The sequence below is a fragment of the Pleurodeles waltl genome, chromosome 11 (genome assembly GCF_031143425.1).
Source record: "Pleurodeles waltl isolate 20211129_DDA chromosome 11, aPleWal1.hap1.20221129, whole genome shotgun sequence".
Classification (NCBI taxonomy): Eukaryota; Metazoa; Chordata; class Amphibia; order Caudata; family Salamandridae; genus Pleurodeles; species Pleurodeles waltl.
In genome coordinates, this window is record NC_090450.1 from 122577207 (window position 1) to 122602838 (window position 25632).

Below are 25632 nucleotides of genomic sequence, written 5' to 3' on the forward strand. Positions count from 1 at the left end.
CAATATTTGTACTTTTCTGACTTTGTGATTTTTAATTATGTCTTGTATATTTATCTATGTATGTTAAGGGGTTTTAGATTGGATGCTCATGTGGTGTTTTCAGCAATGGTATTAAGTTTTATTTTTTACTATTTATAGATCGGTAAATGTGTCTCGGTTTGTACTTTTATGGCAACTGCCGAATAAAGTTATTTTGACTGACTGACTGACTGATTGTGCACAGTGACAATATGCATCGGCCTCTTTTATGCACTAAATTGCACATGGTCTGAAATGTTGCTGTCATATTTTATTCTTCAGCTTCTTCGTAGAATATGGCTTGAACCAACGCCCAATTGCTTCACTTTGTAAATCACAAAAAGTGCACTCCAGCACACACTTCTTTTCATGCCAACGTGTGCGTTCCTTTAAATTTAAAAAGAAAACATGTATAGTTTCCTTTTAAATTTAAAGTAGTTCCAAACTATTAGTTTTTTCTTTATAAATGTAAAATTTATGAGTGTTAAAGTAATGAAAAGGGTCACATTGTATCATGAAAAAACATTGCTTTCTACCTTAAACCATAAAACGTCCACCACAAACATCCTCCAAGAAGGTGTATGAATGCAAAATATGCGGATGTTGGTTCTAATAGTTAACAGCAATTTATTTGAATCCACGATGTTGCTGAACCTACCTCTATGTGCAAACATTTACAATCAGCATGCACATGTGTAATAAGAGTGGTTAGAAAAATGGGTCTTCTGGTAATCGGTTAATTCAGATGCCTGCATGATCAACCCAGGTTTTTCACTGATCAGCTAGTTAAAGGAAAACCTGTTTGTATTTGAATTACATATTTGAATACCCTTATTCTTTTACTGAACATGTTTCACTGATTAGATGGGAAGATGAGGAAGACTGGTGTTGTTTGAAAAGATTGGTTACTGTGCAGTCCCTGAACTGCTTGGTGGCCTATTGACACAAACCTTCCTTTTATAACCAAGTGAACCAGGCTTGTTTAGATGAATACTCTTTTGCTGTTCCTATTGTTGAACTGGGTATAAAAAGTGATAGACAACTGTGTGACGTAGTTCTCTTGCTTGTTGCAGGGATTATGGAATACTAGGTCTGTAGGGGGGTCCCTACAGGTATAGGACTACCACCACCACCCAGAGAGCAGCAAGAGACAACAGCAAGCTTAGTCATTATGACCTCACAACAGAGTCCACACAACAAATACAGCACTCAAATTACCACTCACAGTGTTGGCTGAAATCCCCAACTAAATAGATTATATTGCATAAATTCAAATCATTGAGTACTGAAATAGCTTTCTCTCATGGAATACATATCCTAGGAGTGGTCCATCTCTGCCTTAGATCACATCACTTGTACAAATAATACATCTCATTGAATCATAAAGGTATATGCTTGAGAGGGCATCATGTTACACAAAAGCTTTCACCTTAGAGTTGAAAAACACAAGATAAATGGAGAGAGGAGGTGGCTAGCCTTTCAATGACCAAACACTGGCTCACAGTGGCCTTCACATTCATCTGTGCACCTCGAGTAGTGCAAGACGTCTTATTTAAAACAACAATCTATGACATCGTTGTCCGAAAGCAAACTTACTTCTTGCACATCTCTGCAGTACATAAGGTTTATGGCCACTTTCAACACATAGCCAAAACTATTCTGTGAGCTGGAAATGTTTGTTGAGGGCCCTCTAAAATTCTGTAACTGTGGCCTCATAACAGGTACTCTTTTCTAGTATGAGAAGAAAGGACAAATGGGGGGGGTTGGACCTGGCCCTTTTTGCAGGGTCAGCCACAGACTTTTAGCCTCCTTCCTCCTATTTTATCTTACCATTTTTGTTGGCTTCAGGACTCTGGGCACTTTACCACTGCTAACCAGTGCTAAAGTGCATATGCTCTCTGTCTAAACTGTATTGGTGATTGGTTTATCCATGATTGGCATATTTGATTTACTAGTAAGTCCCTAATAAAGTGCACTGGCGGTGCCCAGAGCCTGTAAATCAAATGCTACTAGTGGGCCTGCAGCACTGGTTGTGCCACCCACATGAGTAGCACTGTAAACATGGCTCAGACCTGCCACTGCAGTGTTTGTGGGTGCAATTTTTAAACTGGCGATACGACTTGGCCAGTATCCCCACTTGCCAAGTCTAAACCTTCCCTTTTTATACATGTAAAGCACCCCTAAGTTAGGCCCTAGTTAGCCCCATGGGCAGGGTGCAGTGTATGTTAAAGGTAGGACATGTAAATGAGTATTTTCACATGACCTAACAGTGAAATACTGCCAAATTCATTTTTCACTGTTACAAGGACTATCCATCATAGTTTAACATGGGGCCTGCCTTTACATATCCTCAGAGTGCAGTTTCCCTTTGAGAGCAGATAGAATTCTGGAGTTTAGGGTCTCTGAACTCACATTTTAAAATACATCTTTCTGTTAAGGTGGTTTTTAGATTGTTAGTTTGAAAATGCCACTTTTAAAAGTGGGCATTTTCTTACTTAAACCATTCTGTGACTCTGCCAGTCTATGTCTGAATCAGACTGACAGTTGGACTGTTTATGGATCTCCACTAGAGAGTGACACAAACATCGCTGGGGTGTAACCTGCATATCCTGATGGGTCATCTGGGCTAGAGTGGAGGGTGAGCTGACACTCACACCAGAATGGGCTGTGCCTTCCCTCACACAATGCAGTCTCCAACCCCCTGGTGTGAGTCTGGAGCCAGGCGTGGGCAAGGCAGGATCTAGTGAAAAATAGAGACTTTCCTTTGAAGTTTGCCTACTTCTAAGACAGAAAGGGGTATGAGTAGGGAACTCAAAACCCCGGACTTTAGATTACTTCAATAATTCAAGAGGAACATCTTCCAGGAGTAAAGGTGAAGAGCAGAGGAGAAGTGCTGCCCCTGCCTTTGACTGTGCTTTGTTGGGCTATCCTGCAGTTGCTGCTTCTGCCTGTAAAAGGGGACAAAGACTGGACTTTGTTATGCATTCCTGCTTGAGAGGTATCTTCAAGGGATTAGACTGAGCTTGCCTCCAGTTTCTGAAGCCTCAGGGACAGCAAAGACTTCACCAACCAGCCTCTGAGTCAGCATGCTGCGGACTCTAGCTTCCCAGAGGGTGCCATTCCAGTTCCTGGGCCCCTGAAAGTGAATGTCTGGTGAAATCCTGTGAAACTATGCCGAACGCCTCCGTGCAACTGTGCTAAGGAAGCCGCTGCATGAAACCCGCAACAAAGCCTACACCTGGATCCGGGGACCTCGCCAAGGCGTGATGACCCCACTGTCAACTTAGGCTCAATGTCGCCAAAGCCACACAAAATCATGAGTTGGAGTGTCGTACACCTGACATTAGTGACACCAAACTCCATTGCAGAGCCTGTGACCCTGTGACATGATCGCAAACTCATGAGGTCGCCCCGCAGCATCGTGACTTCGCCGGATTTTGACTTTGCCGGAGGTGCCAAGGGACCGACGTCGCTACACTTCCACCGCTCCACAGCAAGGACCCAACGCCTCTTTATGACACTTCCGCTCCTTCACCCGGCAGCACTGGAACCGATGATTCAGCAATGCCTCGCTCCACAACTCCATGCCCCAGCCTGTTTTCCACATGTCTTACTAAGGTACTGTACCTGAAGGTTATATGACTCCGTAAAGGATGCCAGTGGCGTCACATTGTGGGAAACGACTCCGTCACAACGCTGCTTTACTTTCAGATTGCTGCATTTGTGCCTCTAGGCACTATTTTTGTTTTTTAATTGCTTAAGTCATATTTTTAATTGTGCATTGTTGATTTTTACCGTATTTTGTCTTGTTGTATTAAAATAAATATTTACTATTTTTCTAAATCTGTGTGTTGTCCATTTTGTAGTGTTTCTCTGTATTACTGTATGTGTTGGTACAAATAATTTACACATTGCCTCTGGGTTAAGCCTTTCTGCTCGTTCCAAGCTACCGAGGGGGGCACTGGGGTTTAACCGGATGAGTTTCTGCTTTACCCTGACTAGAGAATAGGTCCTTGCTTCGACAGGGGCAGCCTGACTGCCAACCAAAGACCCCATTTCTAACAGAAAGGCTATGGAAACACATTGATACTGTTCTTAATGACGCAATAATCTGAGATAGCATATGGCAGGAAATTACAGAATAGCGACAGAGTAATGTCACCCGGGCGGTAGAAAGTTCAACAGTGTGGGATGTTGTTAACACAAATATCAGGGGACAATTTGTCACTGAAGTGGGGAGTATGAAATTTAAGATGAAAACTCTCGCTGCTAAGCTCAAAATGAAACTTGTGGAAGCAGAGAAGGAACACAAAAGATCATAACCACAAAAACTCTGAAGAAAGATAATAGCAGTACATAGTTCAGATAAGAATTTGTGAAATACATAGGGGCTATTTCATACAGATGAGACAAGATATGAAATACTACAAGGGAGGTAATAAAGCAGGAAATATGTTAATTGAAAAAAACGCAAGCCAGACAGGCTAGGAATTGAGTGATTAATGCCAAAGATAATCCAAGAAGGGGACCAAACTAGGAATACACTGAGATTACAACCAATACAACTGTGTAGCCCTCACTTGAAAGTTTCAAACGAAATGCCCCAAATCACAAGGATGTGTCATATGCAACATAATAGTGCATAATGTTTTGGAAATTATAAAAAATGTCATTCAAATTGTGCGACTTTCCATATTCCTAGCCTCATTGCATTGTGCCTATGGCCTGGGGGAAAGCAAGTGTTAACAATTTGAAGGTCAGTGAAAGTCAGACATACCAACCATTATATAAGTACACATTCACTGGCAAAAGCAAAGTTTAAACTGATATTATAATTATGTATAGTAATAAATTCTTAGCTTACGTTAAAAACCCGAGAAGTTCATTGAAAGAAACAAGGGTCAAACCGAAGTTATAGTTGTTAAAATGAGATAAGAACGACCTTATGAAATAAAAAAAGTGGAAAAACACTGAAATTCACCAGTTCTAGTTTATTGAACTAGCTATAACCTTTGCCCTGGCATGCACTATAGTTGACCACTGGTATCACATCACCCATGACATGTTAAATGGCATAATTGATAAAATCTATGATGGCCATTTGCAGTCGAATGGCAGTCCGTTTGGGGTTGAGCACAGGGCCTTGCCACAACCAAGTCATTTATATTTAATTTTCAACTGGGGCCAAACCCTTGGCAATGCCTAACAATTGGGATAGAGAATAATTTGTGGATATGTAGAGGTTACTGCTATCAGCATACCAATGCTAATGGAGACCACTTTTACAGATGAGGACAAGGCTGGTGATGCCACAGTCATTAAACAAACCTATGTGCTATTAAGTTCCCTACTGTACCCCTCAGGCGATGGGAATACCGGTAAAAGAAAAATTGTCCAGGACCTCAAAGTAGGATCTGTAGACAGGAAAAATCAAACCAAATCCATGGAGCGAACCATGACCCAAGCATCAACTAAAAACCTGATAAAAATGAAAAAGTCGAATTCGTTGAAGACTGCAAAGATCCCAAACTAAGATCCACAGTTTCCCAGTCTCGATAATGGCTAAACTATACCAGAGTGTCATGAGTGTTGCTTCCATTCATAAAGTTCTTCATAATTGTTGAGTTGTGGTGGGCCCTGTTGTGTCAATCCAAATACTCCTGCTGTGATGAAAAAATACTTTTTAGGAACAAGCACAAGCGCTTTGACCTGTTGTAAGTATTGTGGGCTTTTAAGCACACAAACTGCACTCCCATCACTTTCACTCGTTTGTGAGCTCGTCTTTCAAAAATCCTTTGTTATCGTTACTAAATGCTTTACGTTTTTCCCTCCTTGGGGCATTTTTGTTACCCCCTTGCAGACTGCCCCTGTTACATGGATAATTGCACGATTGCCAATAAGTTTGACTGCAAGTGAACGTCTTTTTTTTGTGTCTCTCCTTTGCGCTCAAGCTCATGACGACTACCACGGAGCTTTGAATCAGCTCACTTATGTCAACAGTTTTACTTTTCATTTTCAGTTTAAGTGGCAAGAAAAGTCCAGTTAGGAATTTACACTAATAGCTCTAACGCGAGCAAATGCGAGACCCATTGCATAGCAAATACTTGTTTGAAAATGTGGCCACTAAAAGCACAATGTTAAAGGGGTGAACGTTAGCTAGGAGCAGAGGAACCGTGCTTTCTTTCAGGAGTTTGACTACCCCTAATTAAAGGGGTCAAGGACTTGCCCATCAAACTGGGACCTCTTAAGAATGATCATAATGAAGAGACAGAAGATACGACCAATATGTTTAAATATTCACCAGGGATCCAAACTATACGGGGCTTATGCATATTTCATCGTCTTTTTAAGGAAAGAAGTTTCTTGCAAGTGGTTCACCTAAATATAAAGGACGGTAGGAAATCGACAGGGGCAAGGTTCGTTCATGTGAGCAGGGAATGAAGCGTATTATCAATTGACAAAATCTCAGTATTTGCATTGTCTTTCCTTTTCGCAACCAAAGTTTCAATGTTTTGTAATTGTGCTAAAGAATATTTATTGTAATCTTTCAAACTGACCTCTACCTTGGTTATTGGCAACAGATGTTGAATTGTGGCAGAAAACAACCTTGACATGAAAAACATGCTAGTTATATATCTTCCCAATTCACATTTGCTATCAAGTGTCATTTGTATTCCGACAGCAGTCAGTGCATTTGATCATGGGGGAGAGGACAGGTGGGGTCGGGCTTGATACAAAGCATCAAATTGAAGCTGGGCAGCTGTCAGTAACATCGCATTACCTTGTGCAAAATGTACTCTTTCTGTCTGTGTGATCTCACTTGAAACCCCTCGGTGAGAAACAACCTGGCATTTACCCATCTGTAATTTAATATATAGTAGACGGAAGGCTCTTTCTTAGTCTGTTTTGTCAGCAACCCAATCACTTTTCCCCACAACTAGTTACAGTTTTGTAGCTTTTTTCCCGATGGTTTGGATGGTTTCCATAAAACATGGAGCTGTGTGTGACTGACAACTAGTTAGCACAGCAGGGAATCCCTCATCAATAGCTACCCTAGAGCAACAAGTAAAGTAGCTCAGAAGAGAGCTGCAGGTCTCAGTAGGAACCAGACTGGTAGCAAAATGTATCCTTGCACATACCTGATCATAAATAACTCCACTTAGCAAAATATTTTCTTATTAGAAACTACATACCTGCAATGGGAACAAGGTTAGGCTACAACAGCTGGCTCAAGGTACACCATCATGTTCAATGAATTTGTCTTTCGAAGATTCTGTTAAGACAGTGTTTTGATGTTCCCTTCATTAAACCATGGTGCCGTCATCTGAGGTAAATCACGTTTATCACCCTTTCAAAATGCAAACTTGATTCGAAAAAAAACACACGTAGGATAAAGTTGAGCTGCATTCTCACTCACAAATAAAATGCATGTCCAGGGAGAATGCAGTGTGCATGTTTGTACCTATGTTTGAGTAGCTAGGGAGCAACAAAGTGCTCTTCGTTCACTTATTAGTGTTGCTTTCTCTTAGGTAACCCAGTTTTCTCAAGCTTCCAAAATGCAAACGCTACTGGAAAAAAGTAACAACTTACATTTGAGCTGCTTTTTCAAAGGCAAGAAGCTTTGTCAAAGCCAACAGGTCCTGCCACAGGTGGCATACGCCAGGAAAAAAAAATAAAAGATGCCATCAGCTAAATGTTGCTGATATATGCTTGATGTTAGACATTGGGTCTATAGTTGGCAGGGGCCTGCACCCTGTCCTAGCAGGGACCACAATCCTGATCAGGGTAAGTCGATTACACTCCCTAAATTAATCTGTGCTTGCTCCCTGATAGCTTGGCATAGAGCAGTCAGGCTTAAGAGGCAAGGTGCAAAGTAATTGTGCAACACTTAAGTATTGTAGCACAGAGAAAGACACCACAGAAAGACTCCACACCAGTTTAGAAAACTAGATAATACTTATCTGAGTAATACAAGTCCAAAATGACAAAAATCCAATTAGTAAATCCTGAGAAATGCAATTTTAAAGATTTAGGTGAAAATAACGCATAGAAGTACTAAACGCAAATGGTGGTTATCTGGCCACCCTGGACTGGTACAAAGGCATACGTTCAGGCCAAATGCGATGGAGCATGGGCCGACTACAGGGACCCACTTGTGCCCGATGAATACAGTACCTTAAATCTTGGTGCGTGGTCTGCAAGGCATTGCTTGGTGAGGTTTCACTTTGAACCTGGAGACCCTTGTGGTAAGGCTTTGTGGGTCTTGGTGTCACTTCACATTGATCCCGGGGAGTTGTGTGGTGATGTTTTGCAGGGCTTTCCATAGCTGTGCATTAGTTCTGATGCGCGGGCAGCTGCACTGCAGGCCTTTGTGCGAGTTTGGGTTGTCCAGCATCGATTCTGGTGAAGCTGGCAGCTGTGTGGTGAGGCTTTGATTTGCTTTGCTGCAGTTCTGATGAAAACCACAGAAGGCAGAGCACCTTAGGACCACTTCCAAGGGTTCAGGCCTGGGGGTGGCACCACTTGGCAGGGTAAACTCACTGATGGCACAGTCTAGGTGCTGTAGCAGGTGAGCTGCAAGAGTCTTTAGTATCCCTGAGATTGTAGAAGAATAGGGGGCATGCCAACAATTCCTTGGAGATTCTTGGGTTCAAGGATGTAGAGAGCTAGCCCAATCCCTCTCACTGTAGGACAGAAGAAGCAGGCAGCAGGCCAACACAGTTGCATCCCTCCTGGCAGCATAGCAGTCCTCGTCCTGGCAGAGTATCCTTCATTCCAGTCGAGAACTGATTTGATGGGGTTCGGTGTGCAGTGCTTTGTAGTAGCAGGTGCAAGTAGAGCAGATGTAGACATCTTGTTTAGTTTTATTGCACATAAACAAAAATATTAATCTTATTGTCAGGAAATTAGTTAGTTTTGGCATTGACTTGTTGTAACCTGAAGACATAATTTAACCGCAAAAGGAGGACTAAAATAAAACAAGCATTGGCAGCAGCAATAGGTCTGACTTTAAAGGAATGTTGTATGGTAATTGAAGCATTACAAGTGAATTATATGCAAATATATATGTATTTGCATGGAAACAAAGAACTGTATGATAATATTGGTGTAGGTTAAAAATTCAGATGGCAGTTAAATTGTCAAGCTAAACTTATAAACACAAGTAGGTTAATGACTGCCCTCTTCCCATTTGTGCTGCTGCCAGAGTACAACAACAAATATTATCTCAATATCTAAGACACTTTGATAGCATTTCAGTGTTGTGTGTGGCCCGAAATGTTCACACTTATAAAGCTGGATAAATAAACAAAATTATTACGGGTGTGTGAAGGGCAAGCACTTTTTTGTGGAAGCACACAACTTCTACCCAAACAAAACATGCACTCCTATCTCCCAACATGTGGGCAGAGCCAAAGCCCTTCTAGTGATGCTCACATGTTTGTCTGGTGACATCTGCCCTGTTAAGCAAACCATAAAATAGATTGACATGGAAGGAAAAAACATTGGTAAAGTTTTGTTCCGGTAGCTCTGGCACTGAAGTGCACCTTGTTTAGACAGATGTGCACAACTGATCAGGAGAATAAGAGAATCCATGGGTTAAAGGCACTGGCCCATTTCCCCATTCAATGATGGAGAGGAGGCAAAATGTGAATGGCATTGGAAAGGACCGACCCGAAGCTCTGTGTGTATGTACAAATTATGCATTCTTCAGTTTAGATATATTTTTAAATTATGAGGCTGGTGTCAGTAAACCATTCCTTCAGTAATACATGTCTAATTAGAGTGAAATGTGCATCAAAATGTCAACTCGGTTTTACTCACTACAGCCATAAGGATCTAAAGAGGCCGATGAAAAAACAATGGTCAATGTGCAATTTATATCCTGGGGCGAAATAAGAAACCTCCATATTGAATTCCCCTGTAGAAGGCTGTGTAAATTAACTTTGCAGATAATAATAATTTTGTGGGTCTCTTTTGCCCTTTTGAATATGTGCTGTATTATCTTTGTTTCCAACTTACAACCAAGATCAAAGAGGCCTGAATGAGCTCTGAATTAAATTTAGAATTATTTATTTCTGACAAACACTTTTCAATTTTGCCTGTAGCAGTATAAGATGTTTTTATCATTTTTAAAGAGCTTTTCTTTACTTCATGTAACCGTTTTCGAAATATGCCCTGCATATTTCCTATTAGACCACAAGTTTGACTTTTTTGTCACTTTCGATTATATTGATGCGCCATTGTTACATGTTCCACATTTGTATATGAGTAAATAGTTTGATAGGTATTATCTAGAAATGAAAATCATAATGCATTTTTCCAGAACAATCCTTAAACTCCACAGCAAGAATCAAGTGGCGAACTGTCAAGGGGTTCTTCCAGTGACTCAGTTTTATTGTGTCATATGAAAATATGAAAAAACCCATCTAGTTATGTGCATTAAAAGCCTGACAAAGGTGCATTCATGTACTGACATGTTTTTTGTACGTCTTGCATATACCAATGGGAACTGTCCCATGCTTTCGGTGATCACATTTCATTTACAGAAAGTGTTTTTCCCTGAGAATGTACGCGATCCAAGCGTGTTTTGAGAAAAATGTATTACACCAAGTGCATATAAATCAAGATCGAGTATTTCGCCGATTGTTATAAACAATGACATCCTAATACCAAGCTATTTGGAACAAATGTATTTGGTTATGTTACAAATAAGGTAAAACATATCTTCTATTTTTTCACTTTTCTTTGCCAACGTGTTGTTCTTAGAATTTGGAAATTATGGATTTTGCATACATCTGTGCAAGCCGGGATAAAATGTCTAATTGGGGAAACGCGTGTGCAGCACGCAGGTGGAATGGTTCTGAAATAGATCTTAAAATACATTTCCGAAGATTAGGAAGGACAGAAGGCAATTCAGCAAGTAAAGCAAAATAGAGTTTTGCCGCCTAGAGCTTCGTTAGGAGTCGCCTGATATTTGCTGAGCGGGTACAGAAGCCACCTGCTGGTATCCCCAACCCAACCCAGACAATATATTGATCCCAGAATGGAAAATAACTTGCGGGCCCATGAATACTGGGTTTTCTGTAAGTCATTTCTGATTATGGGCCGAAAAAAGGCCCCTTTACCGCTGTCATTTACAAACCTTCTTTGTGCATGTGGCAAAAGACAGAGTGGGCCATGCTGTGAGATGTGCAGACAACCCTGAGGGTGCCGAACAATACGCTCTCCAGTGGTGGCTGAGAGGAAGGGCAAGCATGGGCTGGGCAGCGTCTCTGCCTGCAGCTCCTGCCCAGAGTCATCCACAGTTACACCGGGTGCACTCTGCAGAACTGGGGCCGGTGTTTCCACCCCAGTGATTAATGAATCATTAAGCACTGGGCCTCTTGTAGCCACCTGGAGCGGTACCACACTGGAGGCACTGCTCTTGACAACTCGTAATCAGGTCCCCAGAGCACTCCTCCTTACCAGAAAAGGACAATTGGTTTCTATTCTTTATGCAGTAACATTCTGACAACAGTAGATGGCACTTTTAAATGTGTTCTTTACATTCTCTTCAAAGAGCTGCCCTGCAGGAAGCCAACAGAACAAGCACACAGAAGAAAGTTTTCTGATGTCTGCTGAATTTGCTGACAAGAACTTTTTTGATGTGGTGACATTTCTAAACTGTTACCATATTTTTCTGAGTTCGGACAACTTTTTAGTTAGGTCAAACATTTAATAAAAAGAGATGTTTTATACAGAAAGCCTTTATGAAATCTTTTTACAAAGCTGCTTACATTTTACCAATTCGATCATTTCGAGTATTGTGAAATTGCCCTTGGCAACCCTGGTTTCCTGCAAAGCAAGAAACTAGGCTCTTCTCAGTTCTGAGAATCTGCTAAACTCTAATAATAATGCGGTATTCAAATAGTCCACTGTTGCATTTCTGACCTATGCAACTAAAATGTTTTTGTTAACCAATTGAATGGTACTATACTGTCCGACCTAGAAATACCTTAGGGCTGAATTTGCCTTGCAGGCGTGCAGATTAATAGACTTCTAATCACATGTTTCTTATAGATCAAAACAGAACCTCACAAATAACAAATGGGAGGGTGTCACAGAGATTATTTCCGGTAATATTAGTAATATTCTCCTACGGTACAATATTGAAAAAGCACATCACTGTCCTTGAATATTAGATGTAAACACATAATGAATTTGGACAAGAACAGGGCCCCCCAAAATATGTTTTGGCCAGGGTCCCCAAAATCCTTAAGATGCCCCTGCATAGTTTCTCAAAGAAATGTTAAAATCTACACTAATAGCTTTGCACCTATATTTGATTGAAGATTTTATACATTCTGGGATTCATAAATATCTCCAAGAGTCCTCCAAGAAAGCAGTGACTTTTGCATATTGTCTTTAGTATTCCTGGGAATTTTTAAAGAAGCCTTTTCCTCATACATACTTGTTCACATTGTACAGCCATGCATGTGAAAATGGCTTTACATTTGTGCAATATGTAGATATATTCGTTTTTGCTCCCAGAGAAAATACTTTCCCACCATAACTAATCCGGGGAGAATTCCTTCCTGTCTCACACTAGAAACATGTTTATGTCTGCCATTCACAGGAATAAGTATGCAACGACTTAAATGGCAGGAGTGAGTAATGGAAAAGAATGGGCACACATGGCCACTTTCATATATGTTTATGTGTGAGTGTGTGAATGTGTTTGTGAATGTGGTTTTGTGCGTGTGTGTGAGTGTGCACGTTTTATTCAAGTGTATTCTATTTCAAATGCTCACCCCCTGCCTATAAAAGCAGTTTTACAACCTAGTGATTTAGGTTCAAATATGGTAATATTATGTGTATAAAAATTACCATTTTGTGAATTGCATACGTGAAATGCACTGACGAGTCAAGCAATTTGCACACATAAACTAAATTTAGGTGCATAAATGATTTTGTGAATCAGGCCCTAAAACACAAGAGAGATTTAGAATTTCTAAATCCCTCTTATTATAGTTTCCCAAAAAAATTGTCAGAGGCCACAAACGTCATACACTCGTCATGCACTATTCACAAGTACATATTTTAATAATAACTGATGCCTTGTCATACCCTGGGGTCCGGGATCTCCTGGGTCCCCCTTCAGTGCTGGTATTGATGCACAGCAATCACAACAATTGAAGAAATATTCACCCGTTTCCATGGTGAAGTTTTCAAAAGGAAAGAGAGTTGTGGCGGTTTTAAATGCCTGGTTTAGGTTTCCCAATTCAGCTGTGGTTTCACTTATCTCTAAGGCTTCTGTGAACATAGTGTCCCCTGTGGCTGGTACGACCGAAGTCTCCAAAGGATTCGTGATTTCAAAGTTTGGCGCTTTCTTGGTGAAGAAGAACCGGGGAGAAGGTGTTGTTTTTGTCTCCAAATAGGCGTCCACATGTAATGAAATGTAAATGCCAGCGAGCAAAGCCAAAAAGAGCATGTTTGCACCTATAAATGAAAGAAAAGAAAATGCAGTTATCTGCCAAAGTGCTCATCGAGGATCTAGATATGGCAAAAGTATTCAAAGCTTTAATAAAATTAGGAATCATCTTGTGCCAACGTTCCAAAATGTGACTAGCATGAATAAAGTAAACGTAAACATAGATGGAGAAGTAACAATTCATTAAATCCTCGATTCCAAGCTAATGCTGTAATCGTCACTTTGGAACCTGAATCAGGATTACAGCTGATGTGGTGAAACTGAACTCCTTCTGAGTTTTGCAGGTCAGCACAGGGTAAAAACATGTGGTATTACTGTGTTTGCCCCCATTCGAAGCTGCAGAACTTTAATAAGGAGGAAATACTATACCCAATAAACACTACACCCCGCAGTACCAGAAGTATTGATATTTAACATGTGCAGTATGATCTCCCCGAAAAATGTGCCAAGGGTAATGAGGACCCAAATGTATGTGAGAGTAGAACAATAACACCTACTGCCGTGAAAAAACACATAGCATAACACCACATGCTTACTTTCTACAATATTGGTGTTAAATGATCGAATAATTAACAGAGGTAGAAGTAATTTGAAAAAAAAATAGATGCTGGACATTGGTAGTTCACATCATCAGTCACTTCTTGACACATTGGAATTTTAGATTATGGTCAGTAGGGGAAACTTGCACAGATTTGTGTAGGTGCTGCCTGATTAGTTACTAATAAAGTTATTCTTTATGGAAGGCTCTGTCGTGGGTATCGATTCAGCCCCATGTTACTTCTCATTAGGAATCTATTCAGAAGTTATTACACCAGTTTAGGAAGCAACAGAAGGACGGGACCAAGTATCTCAGGTAAACTGATAGGTGAATTTGGATTCTGAATCTACAATAATGGGTTTTTTGAAGGCCTTCCTCTCTTACCTCTTCATACTAAGTATGGAAATGCGTTCTATATTCTGGTGATTCAGTTGTACTAAAACCACAGAATAGATATGACAGATGAAATAGTCTCAGACACTACCTTGTTTGAGCTATTTTTGTGTATCCAATTTTGTTTGTCACACATTTATTGTTAAGTCACACGGTTAATGTTCAAACTAAAGCTTTAGTACAGGAATTTAAACTCAACAGGAATACTCCTAAACCCTGACTCCCGTTCAGATTTATAAAGTAATCTGATAAATATAACATGGAGTGTTGAATGATTTTACAGTGTGACTACATAGCACATCGGAGGCTTACATTAAGGCACAAGGATCACCTTCTAACCTAAAACAGTCTCCATAGAAGAGACATCTCAGTTCTATCATGAAGCTTGTGATGTCAGTCGTTTCTCAGATATCTTTAGGCAGGGGATTGATGGTGACAAGACCTCTCACAGGATCTCATTACATTCACATACACGGCTGCATTCTCAACATGCTGTAATATTCACCCCCAAAAGATATAATACGATTGACCGAGAATATGCTGTATAGAAAATAAAAAACATGGCACAAAACTGCAATTTCTGCTGGAATCATGCACAATACCAGCGTCCCACTTAGCTCTGCTGATTTAAAAGAAGCTCTTTTTTGAGATTTGCTCCATCTTTATCTTATTTGGGCCCAATGAACGGCAACTCTGCAGTCATTAGCTATCTACACAGGTAACTGACTTAATCTTATTGTGACCAGTGCAAGGAGTGTAAAATGCACAATTGTACACCACGTCAGTGGGATTTCTGAAATGTTGTGTAATATTCGATAGTTCCAATTGTTGTGGGGGTATTTTCACAATCATAACATCGCTACGAGTTTGCATTCAATATAATGTGGACGATTCTGCATAGCGAGCTTTGGAAGTGAGCACTCATTTAGATTACTAAAAAATGGCAACAATGCAGGGTCCTAGAGACATCAGCATGGCAGCACTGTGCGTGTTGATTTTCTCCACCTGTTTTCTAAGGAACAATGCCATATAATGAGACTGCACTCAACAACACGTCCTTGGAGGCAAATCCTTCCACATGATTGCCATGGTTGATCGTGCCTTACTGCAGAGTGGTTGATCATTATAGGGGGCATCTCCTTTTGGACTTAGCAGCTTGAAGCAATCATTCTTAGAGACATTTCCAACTAGCTCCTATGACAATTAGCACTATTGACACACTGTATGCCCACAGACTATGTGAGCATGTGAAGACTCACTGCAACACTTAAACAGAGTTAAAATCCCCCAACTCATGAGGTACTTGATTTCCCGCAATGCGGCTGTAGCTCCGTAATAACACATATAATGTCAGACAACATGGTACGACCTCCAGTAAAGTAACAAAATTTAAAATAATATAAAATAAGAAATCAACTCCTCCTTTATCAATTAAGCGTAGTCCATCCTAGAGAAGTACTGAAAGATGGAATGGCAAATCTTAACTTTTTCCCCAATCTCCATGTACAATAGTTGCCCCATGCACAACAGCTTTTGACTCCTTACACAAACTAAATTCATACATTGCCAACTACCTGCAAACCGCCCTCTTCCTTGCAAATACAAAATCAAAAGTAGATGGTAATTCAATTATTTATTTCTGCTGATTTGCATCTACATAAATTTTTCCTATTAATACTAACGTTTTTATTAAGTAGAAGCATGCTTTAGCTTTCTGACTCACGAATTTGCTAGGTTTTAAGTCTCCAGGTGAATAATTTGAACTTTGTAGTTCAAAATATATTTAGTGCGAACCATTTAGACCTAGATTTACTAAGGCACTGCACCAGCACAAAGTGACAGAAAGTGATGCAAAGTGGCACATGATCTTTATGTAGTAACACAAAACACATCATGCACTGCAAAGCTGCCAGTTTCTCGGCTCAACAAGCACTTTGTGCTCCTTTGCATTGCTGTGCATCAAGGGGCTGTTACCCAGGTGTTACTTGGGCAAACCAGCACAAACACATAGGTTTGTGTACAAAGCCTGATTCAGTAAGATAGCCACACCAAGCTTTACCTCAAAAACTAACACATCTTTGAAGCGGAAGCTGACAAGAAAAAATGTTTTCCTTTTGCAAAAAAAATGATGCTTTTGTGTGTGCTGAAGTGTGGCGCACACCGCCAGCATTTGGGATCTGTCTGTTGTTGGTCTAGATGTAGAAATTTGTACTGGAATGGAATGCTTCTAGTGCAAACCCTATCCCATCAAAGACAGCACACACTTACCTGTGTGAGGCTGTGTGTCACATAAGGCAAGCTATTGCAATGTCAATTTAGGTGATAATAGCAGTGGCAGGACACTCTTACCAGATATTGGTCTGTGATGTGTTTTCTCTGCTGTGCACCACCACACACAGCAAATTTGGCTATTGTTCTTTGTTGAGTAAAAAACTATTAAAATCTTTGCCTTTTTAAATAATATTCACTTTGATATTATTAATGTCTATGTATTTTGCGTGTATGTTAAAAACAGTTCGAAAGTGTTTTTCTAAATGTAAAAATTGCTAAAGTATAGAACTTATCACACAATGCAATAATGGGATATGTGTTAATGCTTATCATTTTAGACCAAATATGTTTAGTGCAAAAAAGACAGCAGGTTAAGTACATTATGTCTGATGTCCTTTTTTTGCATTTGCAGACTCTGCCATTCGCAAAATCAAAGCGTTTTGAGTCGAACATACCTCTTTTACAATTTGAACCTATCTTTAAGTTTTGTAAATGGTGGTTTCTGACCCATTACAAATTGTAAATAGGAGGGGGCATGAAGGGGTTGCTGCTTCCTTTGTGGGAGTCACAAAGGAATGTATCAATGCTTTACAACTACAATTGTTGTCACAAACCATTCATTGGATACATACATCTCAAAGTGGGTGGTGTCTGATTTCCAAAGGGGAAGCTGTGGGGAAGCATGTGGAGCCATGTCATGGGGATCAAGCTGTGGTACAGGGGACGATTGCTCACTTCCTGTGATGTATTTGCAAGTGTGAATTTACTTTAAAAAGCAGCACCTGACAAAGTTTGCTTTAAAACAAATGTTTCACATTTGGGAAAATAAATGCAAGGGCGGTGATTAGCTGTCTGTGGCAGGCCGGAGGGCGTCACAAATTGCAACCCTTCAAATTAATGTCATCAAACAGGTTGTTTTGTGACAACCTCGGAATGTACAATTTGAGACACAATTTAATAATATACAGGTCGCATCACAAAATGCATACTCATTCACAAAGCATGCAACGATGCAAATTGCAAATTCTGGTTTTGAATGACTGCTTTTACATTGAGCTCTTAGTCATGCATGTGATGTTAAGTCATATGTACATTCTTAGAAACACACTGAACACAATTTCAAGCGTGTTCTTTCTGTAGTCTTTTCATACGGTTCTCTATTTTTGTATCACTAAATTAATATTGTAACGTGTTAAAATCAATCTGAGTACATTGCTATATGGAAAACACTCTAGTGGAAACAATACCATTCAAAACACTAAAAGGCAGATTTAAGAGCCCGAGCGCTTCCTTGCGCCACATTAGCATCATTTTGTATGCTAATGTGTGCACAACGAGGCCAAAATCGCTGGGGCAAATTTACAAAGTGGCGCTATCCATGCATTGCACCACTCTGTACCCCTTTGTGCTACAGCATGCCTCCGCCAGGCCTAATGTATGCCCTGGTGTACCCCGTTGGGGGGTGCGGGGAAGGGAAATGGCACAAAGAAATCAAAGAGATTTCCTTGCGTCATTGTTTCTGGCACTTTTAACGCCTGCTCAGAGCAGGCATTAAACGGAGGCACACCACTGTTTACAATAGGCCTCAATAGGCTTTGCAGTATTAGCGTCAACATTTTTTACTCTAATCCTGCAAAGCTCTGAACTAGCGTAAAAATTCTGATGCTAGTTCCCTAACTACGGCCATGGTGCGCCATATATTAAATATGGCACACACATGTTGGCGTTAGGGAGGGCGCAAGAAAAGTGGCTCTGCACTAGGTGCAGTGCCACTTTTCAATAATCTGCCCCTTAGATTAAAGTTAACTTATTTTATATTGTAGAAACATCAATTGAATGCAAATTGCAAACCATTAGTCATTTTATTTTATGTTTCTACTTCTTGGTCCGTATCTGGAATGATGAAAGTATAGGAAATTTAAAATGAATGCCTTGTGTATATAAAGTGCTTATAACCAACAATGTTCCCATTTTTTTAGTGTGCATATAGCATGGCACAGAATGTGTCCATAGTCATGCTTAGAATATTTCATGCCATATAAATGTTGTTTTTCCAGCTTTTGCTTTAGGTTGGGTAAAATTTTGGAAAATGATTGTGCGACCTGCAATCAGGTTTCCACCTAGCTGGCAGCAGGGGAACAGATATACCACAAATGAGAGAAAGAGTTGTCTCAAAGTTGATAATGGAGGTATCAGACTGGTGTTGGATCTGAGTGTGGCATTATAGGTCAATGTTTTATAACATTGATTAAAATATGCATGAGGATCCTTGGATGTATCAATCAATTCTATCTACTAACAGATAGGCAAAAGTATGCATTTTCCCAGTGAAACAGAACTACAGTGCTCCACAGGAGTCTTCTCTCCACATTTGATCCCTCCCCCTTAGCACTAATGTTACCCCAAGACACACTCAATACTGTGGGGAGCTAATCCTAACCAATTCCGAGCAAATGTAATGCTAATTCTAACACTAGCAAAACTAGACAAAGAGCCTGATTTAGGTTTCGGCGGAAAGGTTACTTCATCACAAGGGTGATGGATATCCCATATGCCGAAATGTAAATTCCATAGGAAATAATAGGATTTATATTTCGGCGGATAGGATATGCGTCACCGTTGTGATGGAGTAACCCATCTGCCAAAATCTATATCAGCTCCAAAATCTGGAATCAATATCACTGTCTATTTTACTTCCACATATGTCACATCTTGCTACCCACTGTGCTCAGTAATCTTTTTACCTCAACCATTTCAACCTCTTCCTGACCCCCCTTAACAGATTTTATCAGCTTATTCAAAATGGCATCTTACGAACGGGGCATTTAGCATGCAGACTATTATAAAAATGGAAACCCATCACAGGTAAGCTTATCTAGACAAGTGTTTCAGTTTTAGTGATGCCTGGATAATGATGAACGATCTCAATTCCTCCAAAACTAAGAACATAACTTGTGGAAATCGGAACAACTGGCACACTCGAACTATATGGACCATAGAACTAGAGATCCTATAACTGTATTAAGTCACCGGAAGTGCATACTACATATTGCAGACTCTACAGTGCATTTTTCATCACCTCAGACATCCACAGAAATTGCAGGCCACTCTCAACCTTGTTATGTTCTGGGTAGATGCATGTACCTAGTTGCTTACAGTATCTTACTGTATGAAGGATCAAAAACACCACAGCAAGGCTGTTACTAAACTCCCATGCAAGGGAACACACAACACCAGTGCCTCATGCAGTGCCCTGGCTAACCATAGCCAGAAAGAGTGTATTTGAGGCACTGTGCATCATCCACAGAGCCATCCATGAAAAAGTCCACATTTCATACAAGCTAAATTTAATTTCACTGATATTCCCAGAACAAACACTCTGCAGATGACTTTCACCTTGTCTAATCATTTACACCTGAAAGAGAAAAAAACGTCTGTAAAGCATCTTTCTCGGTATAAGCAGCAATGCTTCGGATCTGGCAGAAAAAATATTTGTGCTGAATCTTTCTGTTTATTCCTATTTATGTATTTAGAAGTTTTGTTGCAGATCACATAGAACATTTCAGAGGAATGGACAAAGAGAAAAAAGCAAGACTTTATGAGGTTGAACATCCAAGAGAGCTGGAGTCCAGCCAGGTGGGCAGAATGAAGCTAAATCTGGCCCTTCAATCACTCCTGTGTTGATGAAGAACTTTGTTAAAAGTCTGTTTAAAAACTTTGATTTTTCAGGAGCATCACAAACTGAGGGTAACAAGGTCCCGAAGGAGCTGAGTGCTGCGGCTGTCCATAACTTTTAATTCAAGGACCCTGGAACTTTCCATCATGCTTTAGCCTGATAAATGGCTATAGCTGGACTAGGTAAGCTAAGGAACAGAGATTTCTGGTGGGCTTGTGGGGAACTGTGGTATTGAGGATATCTAGGACCTTTACCCCATAAAGTCTGTACACATTTTAAAATTACATGTTTGAGATTGTAGATATTTCACAGATAACTTTATCTTTATAAACCTAAGAGGAAGAAAAACTGAAATTTACAGTTTTAAATTATTTTATGTTCAGTGCGGGCAAGGCGACTCAGGTAGTTTAGGTCTTGCTAGTGATATCTGGTGCAACATGCAGGTTTAAATCCCGGTGAGGCTTAAGCTCCTTGTGAAAAATTTCTGGTAAATAACATGAAACCATTAGATTTAGTTACCACCTAATATTTACAGCAGTTATAAACAACAAATACTCTAGCATTAGGTGCCGTATAAAAGCAGTAACCGTAATGTTCATTCTGAATATATTTTGTTGTTGTCCACTACAATCTTTACAAAACAGCTACAGAGCCTGGACAAATTAAATCACACGCCGCAAATTATGATTTTGATTTTGCGCTCTAACATGGTAGGCCTTGTTTGCTGCTGAGGATGTGGTGGTACACACATGAAGCAGTCTTATTACACACTTCCCATCAAGGGAAGAAGGGCCTGGTGGACATCAGAGAGTAATAGCAGCCATATGCTTAATTGTGACATATGCTACAAGCGTGCCAGAGAGTTTAAAGCAAGACCAGCCGTTGCAACTCCATGTCGGAGAGAATTGACAATAATTTAATTCGGCCTAAACTCTTCAACAGAAACAAAACTGAGGCAAAGACTCCAACAGTCAAGCCGCCATTTCACCAAATCTTCTCGTTGTCTGGTCAACGTGGTTTGAAAAATTAAAAGTGCATGTCCCTCTAGCAGAGTACTTACTTGCTTCTGGGAGGTACCAGACATCTCAAATTAAAATTACTATGCTTTTACTGAAAAATGCAGGTACTCTCCTTCTCAAAATAAAGAAGTTCAGGTACTCAGTACTTGACAGTTTCAGCGTTTAGTTTTCATGAACCCTAGGAATCTTTTACATGGCCACCACTGTTGACTGGTTAGTGTTCCCTAGAATGAACACCTTTCCACTCTGTGACTACTCATTAGTGGTTCTAGTGGTTCATACAAACAATGTTATAGGAACTCTAGACCCTGATAGATAGATAGATAGATAGATAGATAGATAGATAGATAGATAGATAGATAGATAGATAGATAGATAGATAGATAGATAGATTATGAACTGTGGTTTTTATAACATTGCTTCCATCATTCACTTATTGGTAGTCGTATGTCAGTGTTATGGGGACCGTTTTGATTACTGTGTGTATATATCTTACTCCTTTTATAAAGTGTTCAAAAAATGTAATTTAGTTACAAGACAGTTCCAGCTGTATGTCAAAACATCTCAAATAACATTTATAAAAACATGCATCAGGCAGGACAGTGAGAGCAGTAATAGGTGGATGTGTTGAGAATATGACTGGATGAAGAGCATGGAGTGTATTTTCTCTTTTCGTCCTTGTATTCTTTAGGTTGCCCCTTACATCAACAATACATGTTTGTAGTGTTAAAAAAGTTGGAAAAAATAGAAACAGGGCAGTGAGACGGACTGGTAATTTGATTTCAGAGCCGCAGGCTGGAACAAATAAAGAAATGGCTGTGAGCTTATGTGAATGTTCAGAGGGATCTTGTTAACCAATAATGCCACAATGAATGAGCATGGGGTTTCAGTGGAGGCCCTGTAACTCGAGCTGCCCCTAATGCGCCGTGTGTCCCTCCAAAGCACCTGCATGGTGGCCCCTCACAGTACAGATGTACACACAGTCAGGCACGATAATAGCCTTTCTGTTTCAGACCTAAAACAGGTACTCAAAATTATTCCTACACATTATGTGAAAGTGGTGTTTCTCTAACCCACAACCCCATTGTCTTGAGAACCCAAAAACGTAACTGAATTTTGAAAGCTTCAGAAAGCATCCTTTTTTATCTAGTGAGTTTTTCTCACTAGATGCATTCCGCCGTCATAAAAGTCTGGTTTGTTTAATTAAAAACCGTGCTTTTTTAACACGAGGAAAAAGACACGCAAAGGGGCTGTACTAAGTTCCTTCAGTATTGTCTAGATCAACAACTTAATGCAGATATATTTCAAGTTAGTTTTTATTACAATTGTAATAGAATATTTACAGTAGCCCTCTCCTCTGCCCTTTTGACACCAGACCCTGCTTGATAAAAGCATTATTAGCTTAAAGGTGCCATGTTGACACCAGCACTAATTGGTATTATAGCATAATAACATATTAGACACAATAGATGTACAGTAGACTGCATCATTGACATATTGGAGTGAAAAAAAATGTGGTACCTACTAAAGGAACAGATGTTAAAGTCCCAGAACAGTATCAGCACAGCAAGTTGTTAACCTTTGTAAAAATTGTTGTTTTGAGAAAAATTTATACTTATAAATACATTTGTATTTTTTCACAACTGCCATAATTCCAATGCATAATGCCATAAGGGTGAACGTACAGAAAAATATCCCAAATGCCATTAGCTATTTTATGCCCTCACAAGACAAAAAAATCCGAAAAGTGCAAAGTTATTTAACAACAAAGTAACAATCACGACATCATTTGTAGTCATGTCTATCTCAATTTAATTTAAATCCTAATATGGAGGATTAGGTAAAGGCGATCAATATTTAAGCAGCATCTCCTACCTGCCAAATGTTCTCTTTATGAAAAAATACAGCCCCTGTTTCGCACATTGGAAAAGTCACTCTGCTCTCCGTTGGGCAAAAATCTATTTTATTGCTTTGATTCGTTTTGCATTAGCCAATAAAAAAAGAACACTGCACTGGGGAATCTCGGGATTGGGTGAACCGAAAAAGAATTCTTCTGCTGAAATGTGAGGAAATGCAAATGTTTTTGATTGAATCTGGGGTCTTCTTGTTCTACTGTTGGCTCTGTTCCAGTAAAGGAAAATTACTGAGGCTTAGAATGCAGGTGTAGTGGTTCTGAATGTCCTGTAACAAGGGTGTAGGATGCAGGACAAAAGGCCAGGCACTTCTGGCGCGCCTCCTGTTACGTTCCAGAACTGTTTCTAATGGCATCTATGGGTAAAAACAAACACTGGCATTAATACGTGTACTACTTAAGGTATCCATATTCGAAGAGGGAAACCTATAATCGACCTAGGAGCTCTGTGTTTGATCGCATGTCAAAATATCATCTATAGAAATATCGATTTATACAAATAATGTCCTAAACATCGTTTATAAAAATATCGACCAATGGGAGGCATATTTTCCATTACAAGCTTCAATGCAGTGGCGTAACAAAACTTGAGGGGGCCTCCTGCAAATGTAGTTGGAGGTACCCCCACCCACCACGTTACAGATCCCAAACCCAGTTGGTGTACTGTGCTGAGGGGGACCTCCTGGAGGTTGCCCCCACCCCGCCCCCCGCATCACAGAGGTGTGGGGGTTACTGTTACGGCACTGCTTCAATGGAGCAATGTGTGTGAAGAGACATTTAACACACAATATTTTTGTCAACGGTATCCTGCCAACAATATTCTAGTACCACACCCTGTGATGAGCATGGATTTCCACAGGGGATTAATCCTCTGAAACATCATAGTGGGACACTATGCTAAGTATAACACTGAAAAAAGTTTTGACATTCACATTTATAGATTACATCAATGGTTGTATTCACCAAAAGATGGACAAGGCAGGGAAAATTCAGGCAACGCGTGCATCTGGAATCATGGCAGGTTTCCATATTTTACATGTTTCAAATTCATGAGTAATTTTACATTTGCAGCACAGAAATTGTGCCACATCCGTGGATGCCCAAAGTCCTAAATGTAAATCCATAGTGAAGGAAAGGGGGTTTACAGAAAAAAATATGAGTTAACTCAGTTAGTGGAATATAACACGCCATATGGAGTGGCCAATCATTATCAAGGTATCATTTTGCAGTATGAGTAATTCATTTCAAAAGTAGAATGGTAATGTGTTAGTAAATGAAAATGATTGACTAATGAGTCTCTCTTTTGGTTTCTTGGAACCTTGAAAAGTCATCAAAATGGCAAGCGAGACAGAGCTTTTATTCAACCAGGCATTTCACCGAGGTTGACGCCCTTGGAGGTCGGTTTTTAAAGCCCAGGGCCACTCCTGGTGCATCTGGTACTTTCCCCAGCACCCTGGGGTCAATTACAGGAGGCGCAGTAAGGTTTTGAGTGTGAGAGGGGGAGAAGCAGGTAGCAGGAAACAGATCAGAGAGGAAGAAGAGAGTAATGATAAAAGGAGAAAGAGAGAGAATGGATGGGTGGAAAGAGAGAAAGTTTGCTAGGAGACAAAGGGAGGAGACTGGCTTGAACATTTTTGCTTCCCCAGTATGGACCTGCAAAGAGAGCTGAATATGCATTTTCTTTAAATTGTTTCTCAGTAGTTCATCAAAAGGGTGTGTTACTCAGAGGCGGTAGGAGAACTTTGCACTTCATTCATCTTTTAAAATAAATTTACTGAAAAACCACAGGATTTTAAGTCAGTTCTGAATTTCACTCACGGCCTGCCTAAACACCTCAAGGTGTGCTAACAAACCTGGCTATTTGTAAAGTTGTTGGAAAGCACTCGTTTAGAATAGCTTGTCAACGTGGCGATTAAATGGTGTATTTGGCTAAACAATTTCTGCTGAAACTGGTTAAAAAGCAAATTACTTTACAAACAGTTCATATAATGTATGCGTGCAATTTGACATGGCCATCATTTTCAGAAATGAATAAACATCTTCCTTCATTTCACCTTTCACTCATTCAGCGCTCTATTCTGATTCTTTTGATTTTTCTTAGGCTAAGAAAAAAATCCAAACAGTTTCCTGCTCATTGCTTGAGTACAGAACTGGCTGTTTATGAGCCAAATGCTGTTTAGATATAACCAGAGAAGAGAAAAAAAATCCTAACAGTGTTTGGATCCTTGCTGGGACACAAACCAGTCTCTCTCACACTCTCTCGCTCTCTCTCTTTCTCTCTTTTTACTCACACACACTTCTCTCTTGCTGTCTCTCTTTTGGTCTCTCACACAC

At 40.1% G+C, this 25632-nt stretch overlaps 1 protein-coding gene across 1 annotated transcript in view; it reads right to left on the reverse strand.

Moving 5' to 3' along the window:
- Positions 1-25632, reverse strand: part of LOC138265071 (otolin-1-like) — a 113753-nt gene that overhangs the window by 61847 nt on the left and 26274 nt on the right. The window contains exon 2 of the mRNA XM_069212619.1: positions 13126-13497. Coding sequence (XP_069068720.1) covers positions 13126-13497 — 372 coding nt within the window. The remainder of the gene's footprint in view (positions 1-13125; positions 13498-25632) is intronic.